Source organism: Saprolegnia parasitica, assembly GCF_000151545.1.
Source record: "Saprolegnia parasitica CBS 223.65 unplaced genomic scaffold supercont2.27, whole genome shotgun sequence".
Classification (NCBI taxonomy): Eukaryota; Oomycota; class Saprolegniomycetes; order Saprolegniales; family Saprolegniaceae; genus Saprolegnia; species Saprolegnia parasitica.
In genome coordinates this window covers 334,001-358,708 of record NW_012156421.1, presented here as the reverse complement: position 1 = coordinate 358,708, position 24,708 = coordinate 334,001, and the positions used below count along the sequence as shown (strand labels likewise).

The 24,708-nt window shown below is 59.5% G+C and overlaps 9 protein-coding genes across 9 annotated transcripts; 5 read left to right on the top strand and 4 right to left on the bottom strand.

Moving 5' to 3' along the window:
• Nucleotides 1-561: 561 nt before the first annotated feature.
• On the top strand, nucleotides 562-2,768 carry SPRG_07395 (phenylalanyl-tRNA synthetase). The gene is made up of 7 exons (XM_012346181.1): nucleotides 562-1,117; nucleotides 1,170-1,319; nucleotides 1,365-1,430; nucleotides 1,477-1,668; nucleotides 1,711-2,151; nucleotides 2,204-2,498; nucleotides 2,548-2,768. Exons 1-7 carry the CDS (start codon nucleotides 593-595, stop codon nucleotides 2,709-2,711), a joined length of 1,833 nt encoding a protein of 610 aa, XP_012201571.1. The 5' UTR covers nucleotides 562-592; the 3' UTR covers nucleotides 2,712-2,768.
• Nucleotides 2,769-2,829: 61 nt separating this feature from the next.
• SPRG_07394 (hypothetical protein) lies at nucleotides 2,830-3,584 on the top strand (the record flags this gene model as incomplete). The annotated part of the gene is made up of 4 exons (XM_012346180.1): nucleotides 2,830-2,948; nucleotides 2,994-3,164; nucleotides 3,196-3,241; nucleotides 3,345-3,584. 4 exons carry the CDS (start codon nucleotides 2,830-2,832, stop codon nucleotides 3,582-3,584), a joined length of 576 nt encoding a protein of 191 aa, XP_012201570.1.
• Nucleotides 3,585-4,401: 817 nt separating this feature from the next.
• On the top strand, nucleotides 4,402-6,545 carry SPRG_07393 (hypothetical protein). Its single transcript, XM_012346179.1, has 8 exons — nucleotides 4,402-4,735; nucleotides 4,783-4,968; nucleotides 5,015-5,111; nucleotides 5,168-5,617; nucleotides 5,666-5,760; nucleotides 5,805-5,907; nucleotides 5,966-6,148; nucleotides 6,195-6,545. Exons 1-8 carry the CDS (start codon nucleotides 4,407-4,409, stop codon nucleotides 6,477-6,479), a joined length of 1,728 nt encoding a protein of 575 aa, XP_012201569.1. The 5' UTR covers nucleotides 4,402-4,406; the 3' UTR covers nucleotides 6,480-6,545.
• Nucleotides 6,539-7,220, bottom strand: SPRG_07392 (hypothetical protein). Its single transcript, XM_012346178.1, has one exon. It carries the CDS (start codon nucleotides 7,199-7,201, stop codon nucleotides 6,584-6,586), a length of 618 nt encoding a protein of 205 aa, XP_012201568.1. The 5' UTR covers nucleotides 7,202-7,220; the 3' UTR covers nucleotides 6,539-6,583.
• A 12-nt stretch (nucleotides 7,221-7,232) lies between these two features.
• SPRG_07391 (hypothetical protein) lies at nucleotides 7,233-9,384 on the top strand. The gene is made up of 5 exons (XM_012346177.1): nucleotides 7,233-7,550; nucleotides 7,595-7,633; nucleotides 7,680-7,757; nucleotides 7,801-7,938; nucleotides 8,017-9,384. Exons 1-5 carry the CDS (start codon nucleotides 7,268-7,270, stop codon nucleotides 9,354-9,356), a joined length of 1,878 nt encoding a protein of 625 aa, XP_012201567.1. The 5' UTR covers nucleotides 7,233-7,267; the 3' UTR covers nucleotides 9,357-9,384.
• A 1,967-nt stretch (nucleotides 9,385-11,351) lies between these two features.
• On the bottom strand, nucleotides 11,352-14,196 carry SPRG_07390 (hypothetical protein; the record flags this gene model as incomplete). The annotated part of the gene is made up of 12 exons (XM_012346176.1): nucleotides 11,352-11,555; nucleotides 11,625-11,704; nucleotides 11,726-12,005; nucleotides 12,054-12,148; nucleotides 12,195-12,290; nucleotides 12,337-12,831; nucleotides 12,886-12,966; nucleotides 13,019-13,351; nucleotides 13,402-13,455; nucleotides 13,502-13,715; nucleotides 13,766-13,992; nucleotides 14,044-14,196. 12 exons carry the CDS (start codon nucleotides 14,194-14,196, stop codon nucleotides 11,477-11,479), a joined length of 2,187 nt encoding a protein of 728 aa, XP_012201566.1. The 3' UTR covers nucleotides 11,352-11,476.
• Nucleotides 14,197-14,684: 488 nt separating this feature from the next.
• Nucleotides 14,685-15,311, top strand: SPRG_07389 (hypothetical protein). The gene has a single exon (XM_012346175.1). It carries the CDS (start codon nucleotides 14,804-14,806, stop codon nucleotides 15,272-15,274), a length of 471 nt encoding a protein of 156 aa, XP_012201565.1. The 5' UTR covers nucleotides 14,685-14,803; the 3' UTR covers nucleotides 15,275-15,311.
• SPRG_07388 (hypothetical protein) lies at nucleotides 15,295-19,709 on the bottom strand. Its single transcript, XM_012346174.1, has 11 exons — nucleotides 19,548-19,709; nucleotides 19,460-19,502; nucleotides 19,373-19,409; nucleotides 19,234-19,310; nucleotides 18,689-19,186; nucleotides 18,405-18,640; nucleotides 17,988-18,381; nucleotides 16,896-17,933; nucleotides 16,236-16,844; nucleotides 16,028-16,192; nucleotides 15,295-15,977 (listed from the first exon to the last, which is right to left on the bottom strand). Exons 1-11 carry the CDS (start codon nucleotides 19,667-19,669, stop codon nucleotides 15,318-15,320), a joined length of 3,879 nt encoding a protein of 1,292 aa, XP_012201564.1. The 5' UTR covers nucleotides 19,670-19,709; the 3' UTR covers nucleotides 15,295-15,317.
• A 1,594-nt stretch (nucleotides 19,710-21,303) lies between these two features.
• Nucleotides 21,304-24,610, bottom strand: SPRG_07387 (hypothetical protein). The gene is made up of 15 exons (XM_012346173.1): nucleotides 24,495-24,610; nucleotides 24,232-24,449; nucleotides 23,886-24,189; nucleotides 23,735-23,841; nucleotides 23,602-23,682; nucleotides 23,357-23,556; nucleotides 23,139-23,309; nucleotides 23,014-23,097; nucleotides 22,848-22,967; nucleotides 22,439-22,801; nucleotides 22,202-22,387; nucleotides 21,992-22,153; nucleotides 21,820-21,949; nucleotides 21,698-21,765; nucleotides 21,304-21,650 (listed from the first exon to the last, which is right to left on the bottom strand). Exons 1-15 carry the CDS (start codon nucleotides 24,557-24,559, stop codon nucleotides 21,321-21,323), a joined length of 2,589 nt encoding a protein of 862 aa, XP_012201563.1. The 5' UTR covers nucleotides 24,560-24,610; the 3' UTR covers nucleotides 21,304-21,320.
• Nucleotides 24,611-24,708: the final 98 nt, after the last annotated feature.

Genomic DNA, 24,708 nt, shown 5'->3' with positions numbered 1-24,708 from the left:
CTTTCCGCCAGCAGCCAGCGAGCTTGCGGCTCTGCAAGGACGTTCGACCACGTCGATCGATGCAGCAGCGTCGAGAAGCAGCGCACGCGTTCTGATGCCTGAAGTACAATGCGAGCCGTTCTGACTGGCAAGTCTGTGGGACGTTGCCAACAGGTCTCTTCATGCCATGCAACCGGCAACCTGCGTCTTACCATGACTGCCATGCCACCCGCTTGCAGCCAACCACGCTGCGCTCGCGTACCCCAAAGCATAATGCAAGACGGAGGAGATCCAGAGCTGAACTGGACGCCATGCGTCATGCCCACTGCCCGTGTCCAAGGTCTATGGTCCATGCAGATGCCACGCGCCGATGACATGTGTGAGCATGCAAACTTTGAGACGACAAGCGTTGGCGCTGCGAGGTTGATGGCCATACTAAGCCTACTGTCTCCGCTTGCGGACTGTCATCCTACCTCGTGCTGGCCCCATGCTCGTCCTTGCCGCCCATCGCACTCCGCCACTTCGAGGTTCTGGACCGCAAGAACGTGGGCGATCCGGATGCTGTCCGGATAGTTTGTATGGAGGAAGTCCACACAAGTACTTTTGCGACAGCATGCCGACCGTGGGCGTCAAGCGCGACGAGCTCTTTGCGGCGATCGGCCAGCGCTTCTCGGACGAAGAGTTCGACCATCTCTGCTTCGAGTTTGGCATCGAGCTCGATGAGATCACGAGCGAGCGCCTCATGAAGGAGAAGGAGCAGGGCGCCAAGGCCGCGGCCGGCGCCGACGACACGGTCATCTACAAGATTGACGTGCCGGCCAACCGCTACGACTTGCTCTGCGTCGAAGGTATTGCCCGCGCGCTGCGTGTCTTCATGCAGAAGGAGCTGCCGCCGATCTTCCGCGTCATTGAGCCCAAGACAATGCACGTCATTACGGTCAAGAAGAACATGGGCCTCGAGACCATGCGCCCGTTCGTGGTCTCGTGCATCCTCCGCGACGTGACGTTCACGCAGGAGCGCTACGACAGCTTCATCGACTTGCAGGACAAGCTGCACCAAAACATTTGCCGTCGCCGAACGCTCGTCGCCATTGGCACGCACGACCTCGACACGATCTCGGGCCCGTTCACGTACGAGGTGCGACGTTGCCAGAGGTCACCATGACGTTGCTCAAGTGACGACGTTCTAGGGCCGCGCGCCGGAGAACATCCGCTTCGTGCCGCTGTCGCAGACGCGCGAGTTCAGCGCGCGCGAGCTCCTCGACCACTACCGCACGAGCGCCGACTGCAAGCACCTCAAGCCGTACACGGACATCATCTACGACTTCCCGACGTACCCGGTATCTATCATCTCGCCATGATGGGTAGCTCATGCGCCATACTAGGTGATCTACGACAAGAACGAGACGCTGCTGTCGCTGCCGCCCATCATCAACTCGGAGCACTCGAAGGTACGTCGTCGCTTTGCATGGGATGCTGAGAATAATGCTTGTGTAGATCAAGCTCTCGACGAAGAACGTCTTTATCGAGTGCACGGCGACGGACATCACCAAGGCCAACGTGGTCTTGAACACGATGATCGCCATGTTCTCGCAGTACTGCGCCGCGCCGTTCACGGTCGAGCCCGTCGAGATTGTGTACGAGCATGACGGCCACAAGGAGACGACACCCAACATGTCGAACCGCGAGGTGCGAAACCCATGCGATAGCCCATGCGATAGCTGTGCGTAGGTCGTCACCAAGGTCAAGGACATTCAGTCGATGCTCTTTGGCACGAAGGAGCCGATCGACTTGGACGTCGAGCGCATTTGCAAGCTCTGCGTCAAGATGCAGCTCCAGGCTACGTACCTTGCGGAGAGCCACAGCATCAAGGTGCAGGTGCCGCCGACGCGGTCCGACATCCTCCACCCCGTCGATGTCATGGAAGACGTCGGGATTGCGTACGGCTACGACAACATTCCGGTGACGCAGCCGCCGACGCTCACGATCGGCCAGCCGCAGCCCATCAACAAGCTCGGCGACCACTTGCGCGACGAGATTTCGCGTGCCGGCTACATGGAGCTCCTCACGCACGGCCTCTGCTCGCACGACGAGAACTTCAAGTTCCTCAACCAAAAGGACGACGGCAAGACCGCGGTGGTGCTCGCCAACCCGTCGACGATCGAATTCGAGGTGCAGGATCGATTTCAAGCATTATCTTTTGCTAGAAAAAGTTGTCGCCTAGGTGGTGCGGACGACCATGATCCCGGGCGTGCTCAAGACGGTCCTGAACAACAAGTCGATGTCGTTCAAGGACGGCGTCAAGCTCTTTGAGATTTCGGACGTCGTGGTCCTCGACGACGCGACCGACGTTGGCGCCAAGAACGTGCGCCGCCTCTGCGGTCTCTACACGGGCAACACGGACGGCTTTGAGGTCATCCACGGCCTCGTCGACCGCGTCATGCAGCTGCTCGGCATTGGCTGCAGCCTCGAGGTGGGCCACGACAAGGACCTCTTCTACACCATGGTGCCGTCGTCCAGTACGCTTCTTCTTGCATCGGCATGACGGACTAATCATGCGTGGCGTAGACGCGACCTTCTTCCCTGGCCGCTGCGCCGACATTGTCCTCACGCGCAACGGCGAGACGCTCAAGCTCGGCACGTTTGGCGTCTTGCATCCGGTGGTCCTCGAGCACTACGAGCTCCTGTACCCGTGCTCTGTCGTCGAAATGGACATTGAGCCGCTGGTCTAATCCAACCGGTTGCAGGACGATCGTAATCCCATGGAACGTGATTGCTTTGTATTGCTTCGTATTGCTTTCTGTTGCTCTCTAAATATGGCATCGAGCCTAAATATAGAGCCGACGCAGCATGAGCAAGCGGCAGCAAGCGACGGGGCTCGAAGGCGACGCGCTCGACCGCGAGCTCGCGTCGCTCAAGCAGACCATCGGCCTCTGCAACCCGATCTTTCAGGGCCACGTCAACGACTGGTACTCGCCCAAGTCGGTGCAACGGTAGAGGCCATGATGGAATAGGAAGAGCACGACGATGGCGACCGAAGAGATGTCGACCAAGGAGAAGGAGATCCTCGCGGACCCGCCCAAGCCAGCGTCCAAGGGCAGGAAGACGCGCGTCGACGAGCGCGCGCTGCTTCGCGCCGATCCGATCGCGAAAGACGCCGACATTGCTACATCAACCTCCTCCTGGTGATACTCCATGAGAGAGATGCTGCTGTAGCCTGCTCAAGGAAGTCAATGGGACACCACTTGACAAGACGTCGCGCGTAAGACGACGAGAGGATGAGGCCTTGGATGACATGCATGCATGTAGGCCAAGCCCAGCAACAACGACGAGATGGACATGAGCGACGGCCGCGAATGGACAAGGTCGTGGTCCCCAAGCCGATTCCGAAGGCGAAGCGGCTGCACATGCACGGAATCCTCCACGGCCTTCCGATCCCGTCCGAGTACAAGCTCAGCACGACGACGAAGGACGCGTTTGGCTACGACGCCGAGATGAAGGTGCTCAACCGCGACAAGGACATGAGCCACTTCCGGAAGCGCGACACGTACTCCGAGTACGTCGAGGCGCGCGCCCGCTTTAGCAAAATGCACAGCGTCACCTAAGCCAATGCATCATCAAGCTCTACGATTCCACCAACCCGCCCGGGAACCGTGGTGGTGGTGGCGATGTCCAACGATCATTCCCACGGCTGCAAGCATCTCAGCCAGCGGCGATCCGGGTCCGCGTAGGAAGCCAACGATGCAGATGCGTCGACCTTGATCGCAGCAGCAAAGAAGACGGCGATACCGCTCCGAGTCCTCGTGCAAAAGCTAATGACGCGCTTGTCTGCAATGGAACGGCCACCTGTCGTCGTCCTTGTCGCTGCGAGAGGCGACCTGGGTAATGCATGGAGCAGGTGCTACCAAGGCCATTGGAGGGGTTGCCATGCGCTTCCTACAGCACCGATCGTTTGACCACCCGTGCAATACCTTTGATCTTATCCCACGGTGTAGTACAATCGCACGGCATGTCGCTCGAGCCTCCAACACCGCCAATGCCTTTTGCAAGAAGATAGGAAACCAAGGTCATGTCAACAAGGTCTGAAGTGCTCCATCGCGCCGTCCTGCGTGGCGGAGATCGCCGGTGCAATCCAGTGCGGTCTGCTGACCCGAGCGTCTGTCCATGTCTTGTCTGCTGTGATAGTACCAAGGAGGACTTGGACGGCCATGCGTCGAGAAGCATTCGGTCGTAGCTCGACCACTGCCCGTCGAACAAAGGTCGTCGTCAGCCTCCTCCGACTTGGATTCAAACAGCAATCTGGCGCGAAGCGTGACAACCGTGTTGGATTGGTGCAAATCGGTCGAAATAGCCTCCTTTTCTACCAATCGAAAAGGCGGAAACCTATATCCAACCAAGATGCGACGCGAAAGAACAAATTCGGGCGAATGGCGGTCCCCATCGAGCGCATCCAGGCGCTGCTCAAGCAGCAGCCGCGGGCCAAGGCCTCGGGCGGGCGCAAGCTGCTGCCATGGTCGCCGACCGAGTGGACGGCGTGGCAGAAGACGCCCATGTTCGGCGCCGTCGTGAAGAACCTCTTGCCCGTGCGCGCGCCGCTGGCACCGCTCTACGAGATCCACTACGACGAGTCGTTTGCGGGTGGGAGCCCGAGCGACCTCATGGAAGGCCTCATCCAGAAGAGCGCGCGCGGCGACCGCATCAATGTCACGACGGTCATTGACGCGTCGGGCAATGGCTGCTACTACCACGACGCACGGTACACGCGCTGCATGTGCTTGCCACGTCACGCACCTGTTCGACTAGAGAATGGGACGACTGGGACGTTCAGTGCGTCAAGCTCCCGCCATTCGAAGACGACGTGCCGCCCAAGGCCATCGTCAAGGCCTTCTGCGACGCGGTGCAGAAGCACGTCGCGGCCAACGAGCCCGACACGCACGTGGCTGTGTTTGGCGGCTACGGCTACAACGTCGCGGGCTTTCTTATCGTGAGGTACAATGGTATTTGTACTTGAGGACGATGAGTTAGCGACTTGTAGCTACCTTGTCGAGCATGGCAACATGCATCTCCTCGAAGCCATCGACTTGTACAAGAAGACGAATGCGCCTGGCATCTACTCGGTACCGTGCCTCCAGGTACCGCATGGCCATGATGGCGCTTGCATGCGACAACTCCTGCTTGGTCTCATTAGGCGCTCTACCGACGCTACTACGCGATGCTCAAGTCGCCCGAGTCGCGCTTGTCCGTGCCAGCGCCGCCGTCATGGGACACGTCCGCAGCACATGTCGATCCGTCCTTGACGATCGGCAGCGAAGTGCTCACGGACGACGACAAGGCGACGCCCTTCGTGCGGTCGGCCGCACTTGTGGTGGCCCAGCCCGTCGTCGCTGCCGCTGCTTCCGCCCCCGTGGTGCACCGGCCGAAAGCTTTCGCGCCACCGCCCTTTGCGCCGCCTCCGTACGTGCCGCCGCCGGCGCCCGTCGAGGTCGCCAAGACCAAGAAGCGCAAGATCCGCACGTGGGAAGACGACGTCGAGCCATTCCCGTTCGGCACGCCCGTGCCCGAGGACTCGAAGGAGCACGAAAAACTTGTCTCGGTCGTGCAGCAGCTCACGGGTGTCGACGGCTTTCCCGGCAGCGAGGTGCGGTCTTGAGCACCTACCCTCTCGTTCTCCAACACATGCGCGTAGACCATGTCGCTGACCAAGATTCACATTCGCGACCCTGCGCTCGACAAGCCGGGGTCGCTCACCAAGTCGTACCTCGTGACGTGGCGGGCCCGCGGGTAGCGTTCTCTCCAAAGGTCGCACGACGCCAATTGCCTTGTAGGATCCGGTGCCTCCTCCTCGGGCTCAAGGACGGTGTCTACCTCGTGTCGCGGCGCATGACATTCACCAAGGTCAACGTCAAGCTGCCCCGGAAGCGTGCGTTGGTAGGCCGTACAAGTATGGAAGAACATGCTGATGCTGATGATGATGCTGATGAAATAGCATGAGAATACAGACATGACGCTCGTCGATGGTGTCCTCGTCCAAGATCAAGACGGCGACACCGTCGTGCCACGCTACTTGGCCTACGATATCATCGCGTGGGAGAACACGCCGGTGTGGAAAGGCAAGCTCGAGAAGCGGCTGCAGTGTCTGCAGAACGAGATCATTTTGCCGCGGAAGAGCGTACGCCAATACCATCCCGTGTCCGATTCCTCAGGTAAATATGTAGGACAAGCACCTCGACTTGGAGGCCGAGCCGTTCCGGGTGCGCATGAAGGATCACTTTCGACTCGAGAAGGCCGAGCACGTCTTGCGCACCTTCATCCCGCGCATCACGCACGACGTCGAGGGGCTTATTTTCACGCCCAAGAACGCGCCGTACGGCGTCGGCGGCTACGAGTGCGACGAGCCGCAGTTCAAGTTTGTCGTCGACAGTGCGGCCAGCATGATGGGTGGCCTCGACGGCAGCCTCACCGAGAACCAGCTCCTCCAGTACATCAAGAGCATCCCGTAAATGTTGCAAGACGACCAATGATGATGCTTCATTGACGTAGAGTAGGCTGGAAAATACAACACCCAATTTTGACTTGATTGGTACACGATAGTATAACCTAGATCTTAGGTCGACGCGTGGTGGCGATGACCCTTGCTCGAGCCCGCGCGGTAGTTGGCTCGCCCGTACTTGGCCTTCTTCTTGGACGACTTGTGGCTGCTGCCGTGCGTGCTGTTGTCAGGCGACGACGCGGCGCGAGGCGACCCGAGGCTGGCGGTCGACGCGGTTGATTCGAGCGACGTGGATGAGTCATCACGGCTGGTTGCACTGCCGTCGCGCTCCAAGCTGGTGCTGGATGCGGCTTCCTCGTCCATTAGGCTGATGGCCAGCGCCTTTCCGAGGTCCTCCTTCGGCGTCGGAGGCGGCGCGTGGTGGTGGTGCTGGTGCTGGTGCGGAGGGTGGTGTTGGTGCGTCGGCGTCGGGTCGCTGACCGCGTGCTGCCGCGGTACCGGCGCCTCCTCCTCCTTGACTTCCACGAGCTTCGTGCTCACTTTAGGCTTGACGGGCGCCGTGTCGTTGCCTTTGGCCGAAGCTGGCGACTTGGTCGGCTTGAGCAGCGTGCGCGTCATCGTCGACGTCGACGGAGGCACATACTCCTTGCGCGGACTCGGCGCGAAGAGCGCGTCCATGACGTCGTCGCTCGGCGGCGGGACGCGACCGCAGCCGCAGACGGAGTTGCCCATGAAAGATACAAAAAAGATCTGGTCGTTTCAAGGGCCAAGTGGGAAAGGCCGCATCGGATCCAAATAATGGAGCACGAGGCCAATTGGGCGCTCGACGGCGATGGACTCGTCGAGAACCTCTTCTACTACCTCTGGTGCAAGGACGAGTTTGGCGGCGGCCCGTCGCTCTTGATTCCGGATACGATCATCTACAAGTTCACGCAGCCCGCGTACTGGTACTTTACCTCCAAGTCGGGCAAGGTCAAGAAGAAGGCCAAAGCGTCGCTGGCCAACGTTCAGATCGAAAAGGAGTTTTGCCGCAAGCTCTGCGGCATTGACATTGTCGCCTACTACATCTACATGGAGAACGGTACCGACAGCAGCTTCGCGGCGGCTCTACGAGGACCTGCATAGACAGCCCGACGATCGAGTACCTCAACGTCGACGGCCTCAGTACGTCGTTCTCGTCGATAGATATACCTCAATGCTATGGTGGCAGAGGACTTCTTGTACAACCGAGCCAAAGTACATAATGGCGTGCTGCAGCGCTTTGTCGTCTCCAAGGGCGCGTCCAACTGTACAACCCTGTTGTTTCCAGCCTTTGTATCAATATATCGTAGCCATGATCCGCGCGGTCTGGACACCCAAGATGTGTCTGCTGGAGCGCAAGACGAACGTGCGCAAGCTGCACGACACGCGGTATGGTATCTACGAGCGCGCCGTGACCTTCGATGGCGCCGACGCCTACAGCAACCCTGGTACACACTTCAATTTGTGCAAAAATGATGACTTTGTCATGCATTGCAAGGATCGTCATCATGATTGTCTTGATGTAGATCCCGTGCGCGGCTCGATTCTGCCGGGCGACATCCAGTACCTCTGCGAACAAGTCGTCGATCATGTCATGGAGGTGTCGTTCCACAAGTACCGCATCTCGCGCATGGTGCTCCACCTCAAGACGGACGCCGACGACCGCGTCTGGCTGCTCTGGTCGTCCTCGATTCGGCTCTCGCATGGCGAGCATCGGCCGATCGACATGACATCCGACGCCCAAGTCCCAGCGTTCGTGCACCTTAGCGCGATGCCGGACGGGAAACCCTCGAAGAAGAACGCGGTGATCGCCAAGTGCACCAGCTGCGCCAAGGCGATTGACCAAGTACACATGCTCCACGCCAGCTACAAGGCCGTGATCGAGCACTTTCGGCAGCTCCTCACGCACCTCCGCGCGTCCAAGGCCTCAGTGGTCCTATGGCCGCCGGACGACGCAGTGATTGCAGCCGCGGGCGGCGTCGGATTCGGGATTTTAAACGAGATGGACGTCGAGACCGGCCCCGTCACCGAGGCGGACGTGACGATCCCACCCGTGTTGCTCTATCTCCATCCGAACTTGACCGTCCACGACTTTCTTCGCTTTGCGACCGACCCGGTCTTTCTGTACAAGACGGCGCCGGTCTGCGAGAACTGCTACCTCGTGTACGCCGACTTTAGCACGTCGGCGCTCGAAGTAAATACGGTGCGGGAGCACGCGCCTGCGATTTTACGGCCCAAGCGGCTCGTGCCACCGCTCAAAGCGCGCTTTGAAGTCAAAAGTACCAAGCCACCGGACGATGCGTGGCTGCCGAAACCCGTGAAAGCAAAACCAGCGCTCAAGATGACGGTCAAGACCCAGTACCCGTTCACGGACCCGCCGACGCTGCCCATGCGGATCGACCATACGATGCTGAGCGACATGGAGCGCAGCCTCCCGAGCGACGTCAAGCGCGACGATTTGAAAAAGGTGCCGTACATGCCCGACGAGTGGAAGCTGGTGCCCGCCATGGTGCCCAACCCCAACGTCCTCGCGCATTCGCTCGTCAAGAAGGAAGACGATTTCTTCACGGACCTCACCGCGTCGCACCTCAACTCCGAGTCGTTCCATCGCCCTCTGCAGCACATGGTGGAAAGCGCGTCGCGGCTCGATGCGCTCAAGACAACGCCAACCTTGGGCGGTCTCAAAACCACCAAGCGAAATCCATATGCTATCGTGCAAAAGCTTGTGGGACGCGACGACACGAGCAGCACGTTCGAGAAGAAGGCAAGGGCCAAGGCAAAAAGCAGCTACCGGCGTCGTTTCCGAGCGTCGCGCCCAGCGAAGACGAGCACTCGACGTCGCGAAAGCACCGCGAGTTTCTGCTGAATTCGCTCCAGGAGATCCAGCGCCAGGTACTTTGCAGCTTGGATTCTGTCTCTTAGTTTGTCGTGGTAGCTGGGAAGCCCCGAGCCGCTACGACCACTCGTAATCGAAGTCGACGATGCAACGTCGAGGGAGGAGTAGCGCAGAATGTGAGACCCAACGCAGTACTATTTGGTCCTGCATACATGTTGCATCGGCCTTGAGTTCCCGGATGTCACGTGCACTCGGGCGACACACAGCAACAGCCGCTCTACGTGCCTGCAGAAAGAGCTTTCAAGTGCCTTGGTGTTGGACCTGCACGGGTATCTCGTCGCTAATGACCGCGCCTTCAACACATCGAGACTGGGCAAGAGAGTCGAATCGGATCGTAGCATGGCGGCGATCATCATTCAATAAAAGTCCTGCTGCCGCTGTGAGGACGTCCTCGATACGCTGACCAACGGTAGCTGCGTGCACACGGGACTTGGCGCCACCAAAAAGAGTTTCAACTTGATGCACTCATAGGTCTTGTATCCGGAAAGATCGAGCTCCATTGGATTGGCTTGAATCGATGCTTGTTGGCGCGAGCTGTTGGCGCGTGGTTGGTTTTACTAAATTTTACTTGATTTTGATTGGCCAATTTTGTCCGGATTAATGTATTGTGATCGTCGAGATTGCATTCGCCAAAACGACAGCAACCCGACAAGCATCGAGCCCACTGCCGCCTGCTTGACGCGAGAAGCGCCGGAGTCGCCGCCAGCACCGCGCTCATCCCGAGGCTTTGACTTCAGCTGTGCAGTCTCGGTCCACGCGTCGCGTCGCCACAGCAGCGCCAACGACGACGCGCCAGACGAGCTTTACGTCCGAGCCGCGCGAGCCCCACAGCTCTCGCGCCGTGCCGAGCTCGAGAGCGAACAATCCACAGTGCTGGCTTGTATCGAGACGCTACCTGACGACGAAGCGGCCTTCGCCCGTCTTGGCCCGAGGAGCATCGCGTACGGGCCCGTCTCTACTGCCTGCTTCATGCCTTGTTGGAGCGACTCGCATCAGGCGTGCGGCATGACGGCGACAAAAACACGCTCAGCAAAGCGCCGCGCGAGCGAGGCCGCGTCAGACGCCATCAAGCGCCGCAAGAAGCTTGTCGACTATGCCGATTCGGACGACAAGGACAGTCCCGACAACGACGGTGCACCTCTGTTGCTCGCAGTCGGGATGCGCCCAGGGCAGGCAGCAGCCGCGCCCCGCCAAGCGCCACCTGTGAACGCGAAAGCTGCCCTCCGTGAACGCATTGTGCCACTACCAACCTCTGCGCCGGCAACGTCGTTGCTGGCGGAGACTCCTCTTGTGCTGGTGCGCTCTATTCTCCCGATGATGTCGCCTTTCGATGTACATCCCAATCGTGGGCCACCAACGACTTCCTGGCATCGCTCGACGGTCGAGGTAGCCCGATCGGCAGCGAGCAGCAGCGCCCAAGCTTTGTGCCACTGGAGCGCCAGCCGAGACGCCTCTTAGCGTGCGTTTGGTCTGGACGACGCAGTGATTGCAGCCGCGGGCGGCGTCGGATTCGGGATTTTAAACGAGATGGACGTCGAGAGCGGCCCCGTCACCGAGGCGGACGTGGCCACACCCGGTCGCGTGGGCGGCGGGCGTAGCGTCGACGTAGCTCAAACGACCGTGCCACAAAAGTAGACGGCTTATTAGCTCGTTTTTGTGTATTTAGCGGTGCAGCATCTGGAGCAAACGAACGCTGCGACGCGTGAAATTGAGGTTTGAACTGGCGTTCTTACCAGCGGCGAGTACACGTAATATAGTACGTTCGTCGTGTTGCTGCTGCGAGTCAACACAAAACAACGTTGTGCCAGCGGGGTTTGAACCCTTAATCTTCGAGGACGCGACCATTGAACGCCTTCAGAAGCCTGCGGGGCTTGGACAACGTTGCTGCGTTGCTGTACTCCTCTTCTTGAGCGATTTGACCAGCAACGACAGCTTAAGAAGTGGTCGCCGAGCACGACTCTGGTCCGTGGTTAGCGAGGTTGCTAGAATTGGTGCGCATGACAAAAAAGAAACAAAGCGGTGCATTTGAAGACGATTGCTGGCGGTATCCAGCGTATCCGAACAACGTTGCGGTCAAGGGGTAAAAGCTCCTACGCGCTTTCCACGTGTCGCAGGATGGCTGCGTACTCGTCGCACTTGTCCATCTCGACGTGCAGTGCGCGTGCGAGCCTAACATCGTCCCATGCAGTGAGACACCATCTTTTCCTGCCGGAAAGTATCAAAGTATCAAGAACGCACCGTCCAAATTCAAGCATGTCGAGCTCGACCTGGCGCCGCATCTTGTCCGTGTCGGACACACCATCGAGGGTCGTCGCCGTCTACATCGAGACATGTAAGACGGTCTTGGAGGCGGCTGAAATGCCTACGGAGGCACGCTGCAGCTTGCGGCTTTTCAACGATTCTTCCAGCTCGGCCGCCGACTTGAGCAGCTCCAAGGCCAATGACGCGTACGTGCTGCAGGTCGCAAAGAGCACGCGCTGGGCAAACCCGCTATTGTCGCGTAGCGGTGCACCCCATTTGGCCAAGAAGCTCTCAAGCGGCTTGACGATCGTTGCCACGTAGAGCGACGGCGTTGACGGCATTGGTTTGTTGGTCATCTGGTACTGGCCCTTGATGGTGCTAATGGAATGCGTGAGACATAATAATCACAAGCGCGAGGGTCTATACCGAACAGCGGGGAGCAGCTTCATGCAGTCGTCCGTCACGAGGTTGGCGGCAATGTCCCAGCAGATCGCCTCGAGGTCGGCGAGATCCTTGAGCGACTAGGACGTAGGCCGTCTGAACCTGTTTAAACACGCAAGAGGGTACCTGTGCTAGCAGCGACGTGGCCAGCACGCCCGCCTCCTCGGAGGGGACTGCGTGTGTCAGTCGACGGCGCAACTCTGGCACGAGGTCCGACGCGATCTAGACCAATCACCATTGGAAGCATGGGGACTCCGCGATGTTTTACCAGAGATTGCAGTCGGTGCAAATCATTGCCACACGCAAAGACATCGTCAGCCGACGCCACACAGCTGTGGTTGACGGTGCCAAACATACCGCTTTCCTTCTCGGCGGCGAGGCGCTGTGCTGTCGTCAGCGGCGGCTGCCAGTACTGAACGAACGCGGCAACGAGTTCGAGGCTGAGACGCGCGAATTTGGGCGTCTGCGCAGCCAGCAAAACACCGTCGCGAAAGCACTTGCGCGCCAAGAGCGCCACTTGCTTGGCGGATGGAAACACAAACTCCTCGATCCGCGTCTCTTGGAGAAAGGTCGCGTCGGGCGGCCGCTGCCCAAAGCTCGTCGACAGCGCCTGCGTCAGCTCCGAGTGCCGCAGCTGGTAGTACACGTCGAGGTTCCACTTGTCGTAAAACGGTGCGGCGCTGAGCCGCAGCCGTGTCCGCGCCTCACCCGAGGTACACAGCGCTTCGAGCGACGTGAGAAAGCCCGTGGACGCGGAGTAGTTCTAGCCCCGCAAGCCGCTTTCAATGCCATAGCGCAGTGCAATGCAAGATCGTACGTGGTACATGCGGTCGGGGTTGTACGCGATGAAGATCTCGGGCAGCTTCTCGCAGAGCGTCGCCGACACGGGCTTCCAGATCTACGCAATTGATCAGTAGAAGCTGCAGTTATCCAAGTTGCCATGTACGCACCGACTGCGTGAGGAGGTCGACGCTGTTCTTGGCCGAGCCTTGGCAGACAGGCAGCGCGAGGACGCCACCGAGCGTCTTGGTGACAAACTCGAGTATCGCAGAGTAGATGCTGCCGAGGCCTTCGCACGACCCGCGACTACGGCCGTCCAAGCGCGACCGCGTCATTGTCGAGTCCAAAAAAGGCTGCACGAGGAGGCGCCCGACCATCTCTTCGGGCACCGCTGTCTCTTGAAGCGCCACGTAGGCGCGCAAGAGCCGGTTGACGTTAATGACGTTGATGACGTGATCGCGAGCGTAAAAGGAGTCGGGCACGATCTCGGTCGCGAGCTCTGCCTAGTGATACAACGCATGCATTGGCTACGATCCGATGGCGACGGACGAACCTCGAGCTTCTCACGCAGCACGCGCTCGATGGCCGACATGCGGGGCTCCTCAGCCTACAGCACACCATGCCACACGCTCCATCGATCATCGATGAGGTACCTGGACAGACGGCACGTCTGCGCCGAGCGCGATCTGGTACTGGAGCTCAACAGTGAGCTTGGCCACGCGCTCCAGCACTTGCGCTTGGTCGTGACTTGGCATTGGTATGTACACATCGTCTTCCATGTCGCTGTCATCCTCGGACGATGACGCCGGGCCGTCGCCGGAAGCGACGTGCAACAGGCTTTCGACGAGGTCGAGCTTTTCGCAGAGTCTAGGACAGAGGCATGGCGCTGCGGAGGCCAAAGACGGCGTCGTACGTACGTGATGGTGAGACCAAGATCTGCTTTCGTTTGCTCGAGCCGCTGCAGATCGCGAATCTGTGTGTCGGCCTTGTCCACGAGGTCGGCGGCGGCGGCTTGCACGGCGAGAACACGGTCCATGATGACAACCAGCGGTTCTCGGAGCGATGATACGGCGCTGTTGACGCCCTTGAGCTTGGTCGAGAGCTGGAGGAACTCTGCGTAGTCCTTGTCGATGATGGCAACCAGCTACGAGAACGACGGATGCAGACGTCGTCGAGGCGTCGGCCCAATATCTACCTGGTTCTCCAGCGAGCGCTTGAAGGCCTCGAGGTCGCGGTGAACCTGAGCGATCGGATGGCGGCTCTGGCATTCTTCGAGGAACTCGAGCGGGCGGAAGGCCTCGGCCTCGAACGCGGTCGGCGGGAAGCAGTACGGCGTCATCGTGTGCATGGCTGTCCCCTGTCGGTATCCGGTCGCCGGATACCTCGCACTAAACTCAACTCGAGCTCAAAAGCACATCGACATCGACCGTGCGAAGTACAAAAGTCTCTGCAGGTTCTTCAAGAGCAGCAACATGCTGTCTGCATGTTGCTGCTCTTGAAGAACCTGCAGAGACTTTTCTACTTGTACGACGATGGCCACGAGGCGCCCTTGCTTTATGACCTTGCTCTCTTTGAGTTGCCGATGGTTGACGTGCCGTTGCGGGCCAAGCCTCTTTGACCTACGACGCTGGGCTCCGCTTGGTTTGGACGACGGCTACGACTACTGATATCGACATGGACCCGCCTACTGCGGTAGACGTGTCCTGCGTGAATTATAGTTGCTCAAAGATCGTTTCTCAATGGACTCAATTGAGAAATTTCTAGAAGTTGAAGATTCCGGATATTCCAGTCCACGTGTCCGGTTGCGACTTTGCACTTGCACCACATTCGATTCGACCACGTGTGGTATGGGAGCCCACTTGACGTCCTCGAGCGCTGCCGCCAACGCCGCCGACGACGTCGACCTAGTCAGCGGTCACTAATCATCTGCCTCTAGAAGACACACTACTACCATCATGAGCACGGAGACGGCGCCATCGGCCTTGGAGTCCAACATCCGCGAGAAGGGTCAGAACGCCTACTACTACGCGCACAAGAAGCGCCACGACGTTGAAGTCCACGCATGGGACGGCCAGTGCGAGCCGCGCCTCCTCGCCACGTCCGAGGCGCCGGCGCCGGTCTCCAAGGACAAGGCCATCACGGCGTACGCCTGGGCGGATGGCAAGAAGGCCGTGAGCGTGTACGTCGACCTCGCCGGCGTTGGTGCCATCGCCGACGACAACATTGTGCTCGAGTGGGCCGCGCGCTCCATTGACGTGCGCATCCGCGGCCTCGACGCGACCGGCGCCGACCTCGTCTTCAAGATCAAGACCTTGTACGAGGACATTATGAACGCGTCGCTGAAGAAGAAGGACGACAAGATCGTCTTGCGCCTCACCAAGGCCAAGGAGCTCACGTGGTACTCGCTCAAGAAGGACCACCCATAAGACACGAGATTATACATGTCGTTTGATTTATAGCTCGTCCATGCTATAGCAGCATACTGCCGGAGGGACTCGGGACGGGCATAAAGTACTGCAGCGAGAGTGCATCCGCGAACCGCTTGGCGTACATCTTGGGCTCGACAATCGTGGGCGCATCCTGGCCTGCGATCATCGTGACGCTCTTCCCGACGCTCTCCATGCGCTTGATAAAGTCAAAGTGCCGGAGGTAGTCGATGATACCGACCAGCATGACGCGGTTCGTCTTGCCAAGGTGCGCGTTCTCGTTGCCGACAACCGACGCGTCCTGCGAGAGGTCGACGTCCGGAACGTACCCAATCACGAGCGAGTAGTCGATGATGTTGTTGTCGCTAAGGAAGGCCACGTCGTGCTTGATGGCCTCGACGAGCTTCTCGTACGACCGCGGGTGCAGTGGGCACGGCAGGCCTTGGGTCTGCACAAGGAGGTTGCCGTCCAGGAGCACGGACGAACTGGCCGGCGCATATCGGTTCCGCGTCGTGCCCTTGAGGTCATAGACAGGCGAGACGTCGACGCCGCCAAAGATGTTTTCCATCACAACGATGTGCTCGGTCCATTTGGCCTTGGTGACCGAGTAGACGCCGACAATCTTGGAGAGGACGCTCGGGATGCCGTCGTAGTAGACGCGCGCGATGTGTTCGCAGTAGGCAACCGCCGACGCCAGGAAGCACTGCACACAAAATATCTCGTCGGCATTAGATGACTGCGTACAAGGCGTACCTGCAGCTCGGTCTGGGAGATGTACTTGATGACGAAGCGCTTGTCTTGAGTGCGGAAGAAACTTGCACCCGACTTGCCGCCCTTGGTTTGCCACGTCGCGCAGGACGCAATCGATGCAAGGTAGTCGGCGTGGCGACCGTAAAAAAGGCTCCGGAGCGCTTCAAACTAGAGATGGAAACGATGACGATGACGCCACGACGTAGTGTACCTGAATGGCATAGTGCACGACGCACGTAAACTCAATTTCGGGCGTGTGCGCGTATTTGAGTTTGAGACTCGTGTCCGTCTTGGACCGCAATAGCTGCTCGGTCGAGGCCGTGTGGAGGTCGACCAGTTTGAGCGCCGCGAGCTCGGTCTCGTACTCGACCGAGTTGAGCGCATAGGCCGCAAAAGAAAACCGAAGCTCCTCATACACGCCAATGACGCGGCCGTGGGCTCCCGGCGGCAGCATCGGTGACCCCGCGGTCACGAGTTCGGGCAGCTCGAGCGGATGATGGCTATGGCGTGGGCTGTTGGCCGTGCTCCGAAGCAAGATGCTGCCCAACGTCGACTTCCACGTCGTCGGCGGCGGCAGCGAGAGCGGCAGTGGCGCCTCGAGTAGGGCCTCGACGATGGCTTCGGCTTCGACTTTGGCCACCTCGAGCGTCGTTGGCGTCGCGGTCGTGGGCGATGGCACGACGCTGCTCGGCGAGCTTCCCGCCAGCTCGGTCGTGAGGATACGCAATGGCACCTCGTCCACGTGCTGCAGCTTTTGCAAGGCGGCCACCCACTCGGACGCGAGGTGGTAGAAGGACCGGCGCAGCGTGTTGACATCGACCTACGCAAAACAATCAGACAATCTGTCGACGACAAATTCGATCACTCGTACAATCGAGTCTTCGTCGTCGTTGTGGGCGGTCGCGGAAAACTCGCCGTGGGCCATGAGTTGCCGGAGCTGCGCGATGAGCTCCTTCTTGGCCGTCTCGACGCGGAGCTCGAGGCACATGGCACCGCGGCTCGTCGGCAAGTCGTGGATCTCGTTGAGGATCAGCACGATAAAATCGGCGATCGGCGTCATGAGGTCTTTCGCGAGCGACTGCTGCAGGCCCAGGTACCACATCGGGTCAAACGGAAGGCAGTTGTCGTGCTGCACAAACCACGGTCGCTCTTCTCGGTACTCGACGCGAATCGCATGCCGCCCACAGTTGAAGTAGAGCAAATGGCTCGCTTGGCCGTCGTGGGTGCAGTCGACGCCATCGTGCGCCGGCTGCATGCGGCCTTGGATGCTAAAGATGATTTCTAGGAACCGGCCAAACGAAAATTGAAGCGCCATCGACGACAGCATCACAAACGGCGTCACGACCTTGGCGCACTCGCGGCAGTAGCGCCAAAACGAGATCTCGGGCTTGGCCTCGTCGACAACCGCGCTGATCTGAAGCCGCTCCTTCTCCGGGAGGTTCTCGACCGCCACCAAGACCGTCCCGTTGCCGCACGAGTACGTCTGGATGTGATCGATGAGTGGGACGCGACAGGTGGCCACTTGGCACTTGGTACTGGGCGCAATGCAGTCCTGGAAGAGGTACGCGCCGAGCGCCTTGTCGAGCGGCGAGTAATAGTCGAGTGCAAACTCGGTCGGCGACGCACATGGAACGTACTTGGGGCGGTTGGGTACGTCGACCTGCTTGACCATGCCCTTGACGGCGTGCAAGGTCGTACTTTTCGAGACGGGGACAACCGGGTACATGAGGTCGTTGAGGACAAACGCTTGGAGCGAGAGGTCGTATGCCATCGCGGCGACGTCGACCCAGAGCGCCTTTAGCTGCCGCAAGACGCCTTTGTCCGGGCCTTGAAACACGATCGTGCCACCGGCCTCGGGCTCGGAGCCTTCAAGGTAAATGTACGACTCGCGCTTCCGGCTCGGTTTTTCCTAGACGATCCGTACTCTGCAATGAGCCGTGTCCGCGAGTCGATGGACACGCACCTGGTCTTGCACGAGGTATGTCTCGACATGGAAGGACGAGCACGCGCGTCCAAGAACGCCAATATCGTCGGCGACAAGGTGCTCGGTACTTTGGACGATGGTCGCTTTCGTGTGCCGGGCAATGCGCGCAAGGAGCTCGGGCTTGACGTTCAGGACAAGCGCAATGTTGTTTTCGGCGAGGAGGTCCTGCGCGAGCCGCGAGACGCTCTGGCCCGTAAACACAATGTGCGGCTGCATGCGCGTGATCTTCTCGACGATGAGCTTCATGTACGTCTTTTCTTGGTCGAGAAGCGTGTCGAGCGAGCTAAGACGCTCGGTCGCGTGGCCAAAGACGATGCCGTCGCGCAAGACGAGCACGCGTGGTGACTCGAGGACCTTGGCCGCCTTCTTGTGGCTCACATTCTTGTGGCACACGACCCCTTGGACGAGGCCGCAGCTGTAGCTTTCGCCGCCGCGATCGTCTTGACGGTAATGAGGTCTTGGTGGTTGAAGCCGAGGTGCGTGCGGAAGTACGGCATCTCGACAAACCGCTTGGTCGTCGACGAAATGTGCTGCTTGACGTCGGTAAGTAGCAGCTGGCGGTCGAGAGATGGCAGCGGAATCGCCTCCATACGCTGCAGCAGCAAGGCTTGGAGCTGGCTCGCCGCCACATCCTACACACATCTCCATCCATTCCTCGCGTCCAAGACAGGAGAAGGCACCTGGTGCCGCTCCAAGAGCGATGGCGACGCTGCATCTTCGCCGATCGGTGGCATCGGCAGCAGCGGCGTGTCCTGACGCTGGAGGATCGCGAGCGCACCGCGCAGCTCCATGCTCGGCCGACGGCGAAAGCTCGGTATCGTCGACGTCGGCGCGACGACCGCGGTCGAGGACGGAACGTCGTCGCTGATGGCGTCCGACACGAGCGTGTTGAAAGTAGTGCCGTTGTGCGTATCGTAGTCGAAGACCGTGTGGCTCATGGGCATGAGCGGCGACGTCGGCGAGGCTGGGTCGAGGTCGTAGCCGCTCATCTCGACGCCGGTCGACGGGTCGAGCGTCTTGAAGCAGCGCTTGCAGATGCGGATGTTCTGGTTCGGATACCCGTGCTCCGAGCCCTCAATCGAGTGCGGACTGCACGCGTGGCAGTAGATGAGGCCACAAAGGCGGCAGTGGTGGCGGCGCTTGAAGAGGTTGAACGCCTCGCCACACTCGCGGCAGACCTGTTCGACTCGATTGACGCGTGAACAAGATGGCAGCACGATCCTACCTTGCAGACATTGTCGGGCATCCAGAACGTCCGGTCGCGCGTTGGCGGCGTCACCAGCGACGCGCGGTCGCCAAAGACTAGAAGGGTCACGATCAACGACGATCGACAGCGACACGCAGGATGCGATGGAGGATCGTACGTGGATTCGCCTCGGGCGGCGGCAGCTGCATCCCGGCCTACAAAGCGTGTGCATGAGCCCTCATCGACCCATGGACTCTGCGGCTACCTTGTCGGCGCTTGCGCCAGGCAGGGGAAAGCTCGTAAACTTCCTACGACAACGATAGTCGATCGGATGCACGACCGTGTCGCAGTACCGCTTCGGCTCGGCCTCGACGCTGTTGCGGCGCGAGCGGGCAGGCGGCCTCGTCGTCGGGCTCACGGGGTTGGACATGGAGCGGGGCGAGAGGAGGGCTTGGACGACGGCCATCGGCTCCATTGGCGACGACGACTCGGCGCTGGCGACTTGCGCTTTGAGCAGCTCGTTTTTGGAGCCACCGTATCCGGATGCCCGCGCCTTCCTCGCCGACGCGGCTGGCCGCTTATCCGGATGACAGGCCAACATTGCAAGCCCCTTCTCCTTCTTCGAGGAGCCACGTCACAGAAAGTGCAATCATCTTCTTCATGCCACAAGCCCCGACCTTGCGATCGTTGCAGCGCCGCTCGCGTTGGTCCGAGACCGGACCGTCGCGTCGGTAAGCACTACGCACTACAGTACGACGGCGAGTCCCACGGGCCGCAGGTGCGCGAGAGTGCACGGTGCTTGGGCGGGTGTCGACGCGGATGTTGAAGGCAATTCCCTTGGTCTCTGACGATTGGCTGCAGTCACCTGGATCCCTAGGAGTAAGATCCTGGGTGCAAACCGCCTGACTCAAAGTTCTCCTGTCCTAGACAGCTACTATTGTGAAAACCGGCGTTTTTGTCGTCATGAAATCGGGGTCCAATTCGTTGACTTTTTTTTCTGCCGCAACAACAATTCGGTCGGTGGCCACCCGCTAATTCGTCCGGATAAAAATTGCCGAGGTGCTAAAACGTTCAAGCGAAATATAATTCAGTCGAAGAAGATATAATTGTAAAAATGTATATGGCGATACTTGTGAACAATAAAAATACATGGGCCAAATGAAATGGCGAGAGCAGTTCACATTTCGTCGGCAATTTCGTCCATTCACCCATGGCGCCGCGACTGCAGCGGTCAGTCCCGCTTCCCGAGCAGCTTAGCTGCTGCTTGTCGGTCAAGATTGGAGCTCCTCAGACCGGACGCGTCACTGCAGATACCCACACGTTCGTTCATGCACACAACGAAGGATGCGGCGTGCTACTCCAGCGTGTAGGCGCCATCACCGACACCATCATGGCCGAATACGGCAGGTCGAGGTCGACGGCGTCCAAGACGGTGACGCTATCCAAGCCCTCCAGCATGGATTTGTACGCCAAGGTTGGCGTATAGAACTCGACATATAGAAGACACAGAGCATCGCTGAAGCCCAGGAAATTTGCACTGGAGTGCCTCCTGTAGCTCCTCGACATAAAAACATGGGAAGTCACACGCGTACGCTTCAACGAACCCAATGACCTCGGTTGGCCACGAGACGCTGATCTTACGCAGCGTATTGGGACTAACGTGGCCAAGCTCCTTGAATTGCTTGTTCCATCTTTCGATAGAGCGCACGGCCATACCCAGTAGAACAGCAATCATTTTCATTTCAATGCCATACACAAAGTATAAAACAATGCAACGCCACCGTAGCTGCTTGTCGTACGCCATCGAAGGCGCAATTCGGAAACTGAATGGACGCAATGCAGCGTCGAGTCGACGATTGGCGGGTCTGTACCCGCCAATCGCTCGTTTCGCCAGTAATCTGTCCGTCCTATGGACGATTTGCGTCGTAAATCGCCCGGATACAGGAAGACCGATTCGTAATTCGTTGTGAGTAACGCTATCCGGACGAATAATGCGTCCATCGACCCGGATAATTCGTCCGTGTGGGCGAATAAACAGCTCATTTTAGACCCCCACCCGCCAAAAACGCCGGTTTTCACAATACCAGTTGTTGCGATCGATCCGATGGCCCTCGTCGTGCATCTTTTTATTTGCTTTTAAACAGAAGACGACCACGGACAACGCCGGTGCGAGCCCCGTGGGCGCTCAAGTCGTGCTCGAACGCGACCCAGTGGCCCCGGTTGGCGTGCACAAATGCCTCGTCGAGGCTCAGCGTGCACTGTCCGAGCGACCGCGACGTCGAGTGGACGCTCAGCGCCAGGTGCATGTGGCGCTTGGCCTGCGCGTAGCAGCGGTGCACGATCCCTTGCTGCATCGCGTCCTCCATCGCCACGTGAAACTGGTTGAAATTCCGACCATGTCGCCCGATGGGGGCCTTAACGACGCCGTGCTCCCAGCGCGCGGCGAGTTCGTGCAGCTGCGACCCGACATGAGACGTCTATGGTAGAGGATAGGAACTAGTACCTTGCGCTGCTCGGCAAAGATGTCTTCGAGCGGCAGTGGAAAGATGGTCGTCACATGCTGCGGCTCATCTACACCACGTATAGATCGTCCGTGAGGGTCGTCTTTCGTGCACAGACTAGTACCGCTGGCGGCACCTGCGTCCATACTGCCGTCGTCGCTGGTGGGGTAGAGGGATGGCCGTTCGTGCGGCGAGATCCACTGCACGTGGAGGTCTTGGAGCAAGACGGTGCAGTCTCTGACGCCGTTATAGTCCTAAACACATCAGGACATGCCAAGCAAGATCATCAACGATACCGTCATCCGCGACGGGCGAGGTGCGTCGCTCAGGAGCGTCACATCGAGCGGGGTTTGGAACGGGGACTCCTTGGCTGCAATGAGGAAGACGCAGCTCACGGGCTTGTGGTCCGAGATGTCGACGCTCTCGTGGGACTGATACGATGCGCAGCGCAGGTTGTGCTATGCGACACGTTGTAGTTAGTCGATCTGCGACACGCCAAAGTGTACTCTCAGGTCGTGGAGCGAGTGGTATAAAATGCGGTCCGTGTAGGACGGGACACGGACGCCGCCGCCGTTGGCGACATGCAGCGAGAAGCTGTCGCTGATCTTGGCGGCGCTCAAGAGCGACGTGCCTCGTCTCCTTCGAAACGTTGGAGGAAATGCAATGGGCGCTTCGGCGAACCCTGCAAACGCCTACGCAGGACCGTCGTTTTGACGTCGCTCCTGGTCCGTAATGGAGGCTACCGAGTGCTGCTGCAAGACGGCGCGGAGCTCGTCGTGGTCGAGCACGTCTGCCCACGCGCCGTCAGCTGCTGGGGGCAGTGCCAGCTCGTTGTTGATGTCGTCGTCTGTGGCCGTCGTCGACGACGACGGAGGCGGCGACGTGACGTGCTTGGGCCATTTGCGCTCGTGCATGGCGCCTTCAACAAGGTTGAGAATCGTCTCGGGCGAAGCGTGGAGGCGCGTGAGCCGGTAGTTCAAGTCGCCCAGCACGATCGTGTGGTGGTGCAAGAGTGGAAAGTCCATCACGTGGTCGTCCGAAGAGAGGTGGAGCGACTGCCACACGAGCGCGGCATCTTCGTTGCGCCGTCGGAGCTGGCTCTTGCCCTACGCAGCATGACGTTTTCTCTCTTGACAAGAGCAAGCCGCTGACCTTGGCGTCCGACGCGAGGTGGCACGACACCACCGCGATCGACGTGTCGAGGTACCGGAACGCAAGGCCCACCGCGCCCTTGTTGGCCGTGCGCATGTGCAGTGTCTTGCCGCAGTTGACCTGACGCACCCGTGAGTGACATCTTCGTTTCTACCGTCCGATATACCTCGGGGTTGGTCGGCGACGGAATCGAAAAGTGCCCCGCATCGACGCTGTCTTGGGGCACAAAAATGAAGATGCCGATGAAGCCCTACAGCGACCGTTGATATAGCCCAGCGCGCGTCAACGTACGTGGTAGCCCAAGGCCGTGTTGGTGCTGCCAATGTCCCGCGTGTAGTCGGTAAACGGCCGCCGCGCGCTGCGCTCAAGGAACGACTTGATCGCTGCCCGGAGACCCCCGAGGTCCAAGCATTCTTGAATCCCAATCACGTAGAGGTCGTGGCCCACTGCGATCCATTTCGACTAGAGCAGAGATGAGGATCACAGGGTACAGAGTCGACACGTCGTACGAGATCGGACGGCGCGGCGCCTTCGCCCATGTTGAAGGTCGTCGCAAAGATCGAGAGCACGTGCGACGATGTGTCTGCGACTTGCTGCGTCGAGCACAAGCTCGTGCGGATGCTTGCCGTGTCGTCTTCGATGACGTCGCCGGCGCAGCGCTTCCAGAGCAGCCGGAACGCGCCGCCATAGATCATGGCGTTCAGAAACCCTACCCCTTCTCAGAAACCCACATTTCCACGATCGCGGTCTCTACCTTGCGCGTTGTTGCAGACGATGTGGAGGCCGAGAAGCCACAGCGTCGGCGGGTCCATTGGCTGCTGCTGCCACTCGACCACTAGAGCAAGACGATAGAATGGGAATGGAATGGATGTCCGAGGAGGACGTACGCCGGTTGAGAATGCAAGGGCCCCACACAAACACAAAAACCGAGACGTACGCGGCGAGTTTGTTGTAGATGGCCGACACGGACGCTTCGACCTCGGTGTTTTCTTGCCTAGAAGAGCCGTAGTACGACGACGGATAGAAAAATCAATGTACAGCTTGGCGCGGCGCGAGACGTCGAGGCAGACAAGGAAGCTCGTGAGGACGATAAAGAGCGCTGAGGCACCGACCCAGGTAAAGAAGCACGAGAGGCGGAGGTCTTGGTGCGAGTCGGCGATCCAGCAGTAGAACGTTGCGGGGCCATACTTGCCGTCAATCCCAAGGTACAGCGAGACACCGATCGAGGGCAGAAAGCTCAACGCAACGTACGCGCCAAAGCGGCTCCGTAGCCGCGCCTCGCTGTCCCCCATGACGACCCAGCAGTACCACGAGTGCGACATACACGAGAGCCACGAGACCGCTACGCATCGTCGTGTCAGAGTATACGACGTCGCACTCGCACCTGAGATGCCAGCTGCGTTCATGACGAAGCCCTGGACGTTGCAGAGCGTTTGGTGCGCGTACGCGTAGGTGCCAAAGAGCTTGAACGACGCGTCAAAGAGGTCGATGATCGACATGACAACGATGAGGCGCGTCGTCATGTCGACAGTGTCGGCGCGCACGGACGAGGACCGCGCGACGCTGGTAAAGATGAAGGCGCAGCCAAGGATCGAGAGCGTGCTACAGAACGTCGTCGATACGATCCAGCGCACGGCGCGTATGTACCTCGTCGTGTAGATGGCCGGCGTGACAAAGGCGTCGAGCCACTGCGTCGGGACGGGCGCCGGCATCCGATTGCTGCTGCTTCGTCGTTCTCGCTCCGGCCTTTCCGTGCGAGAGCGTTACACATCTGGCGACGACTGGTGCACCAGTAAAAACAGAGGCTTCCGCAGATGGTGCCACGTACAGGTGGTCCGGTCGTCTGAGTTGATCCTTCACA

Excerpts from the sequence above, each read along its gene's own strand:
- SPRG_07389 (XM_012346175.1), top strand. The coding sequence starts at position 14,804 with ATGAGCACGGAGACGGCGCCATCGGCCTTGGAGTCCAACATCCGCGAG.
- SPRG_07395 (XM_012346181.1), top strand. The coding sequence starts at position 593 with ATGCCGACCGTGGGCGTCAAGCGCGACGAGCTCTTTGCGGCGATCGGC. Across the intron at positions 1,320-1,364 it reads ACGACTTCCCGACGTACCCG|GTGATCTACGACAAGAACGA; the intron begins GTATCTATCATC and ends GCGCCATACTAG. Across the intron at positions 1,431-1,476 it reads TCAACTCGGAGCACTCGAAG|ATCAAGCTCTCGACGAAGAA; the intron begins GTACGTCGTCGC and ends ATGCTTGTGTAG.
- SPRG_07387 (XM_012346173.1), bottom strand. The coding sequence starts at position 24,559 with ATGCCGGCGCCCGTCCCGACGCAGTGGCTCGACGCCTTTGTCACGCCG. Across the intron at positions 22,388-22,438 it reads CCGTCTTGCAGCAGCACTCG|GCGTTTGCAGGGTTCGCCGA; the intron begins GTAGCCTCCATT and ends GGTCCTGCGTAG. Across the intron at positions 21,950-21,991 it reads CTCGCCCGTCGCGGATGACG|GACTATAACGGCGTCAGAGA; the intron begins GTATCGTTGATG and ends TGATGTGTTTAG.
- SPRG_07393 (XM_012346179.1), top strand. The coding sequence starts at position 4,407 with ATGGCGGTCCCCATCGAGCGCATCCAGGCGCTGCTCAAGCAGCAGCCG. Across the intron at positions 4,736-4,782 it reads TGCTACTACCACGACGCACG|AGAATGGGACGACTGGGACG; the intron begins GTACACGCGCTG and ends CTGTTCGACTAG. Across the intron at positions 5,908-5,965 it reads TGCCCCGGAAGCGTGCGTTG|CATGAGAATACAGACATGAC; the intron begins GTAGGCCGTACA and ends CTGATGAAATAG.
- SPRG_07391 (XM_012346177.1), top strand. The coding sequence starts at position 7,268 with ATGGAGCACGAGGCCAATTGGGCGCTCGACGGCGATGGACTCGTCGAG. Across the intron at positions 7,634-7,679 it reads CCTCAACGTCGACGGCCTCA|AGGACTTCTTGTACAACCGA; the intron begins GTACGTCGTTCT and ends CTATGGTGGCAG. Across the intron at positions 7,758-7,800 it reads CTCCAAGGGCGCGTCCAACT|CCATGATCCGCGCGGTCTGG; the intron begins GTACAACCCTGT and ends AATATATCGTAG.
- SPRG_07392 (XM_012346178.1), bottom strand. The coding sequence starts at position 7,201 with ATGGGCAACTCCGTCTGCGGCTGCGGTCGCGTCCCGCCGCCGAGCGAC.
- SPRG_07388 (XM_012346174.1), bottom strand. The coding sequence starts at position 19,669 with ATGGAGCCGATGGCCGTCGTCCAAGCCCTCCTCTCGCCCCGCTCCATG. Across the intron at positions 19,410-19,459 it reads CTGGCGCAAGCGCCGACAAG|GCCGGGATGCAGCTGCCGCC; the intron begins GTAGCCGCAGAG and ends CACGCTTTGTAG. Across the intron at positions 16,193-16,235 it reads TCGTGCACTATGCCATTCAG|TTTGAAGCGCTCCGGAGCCT; the intron begins GTACACTACGTC and ends TTCCATCTCTAG.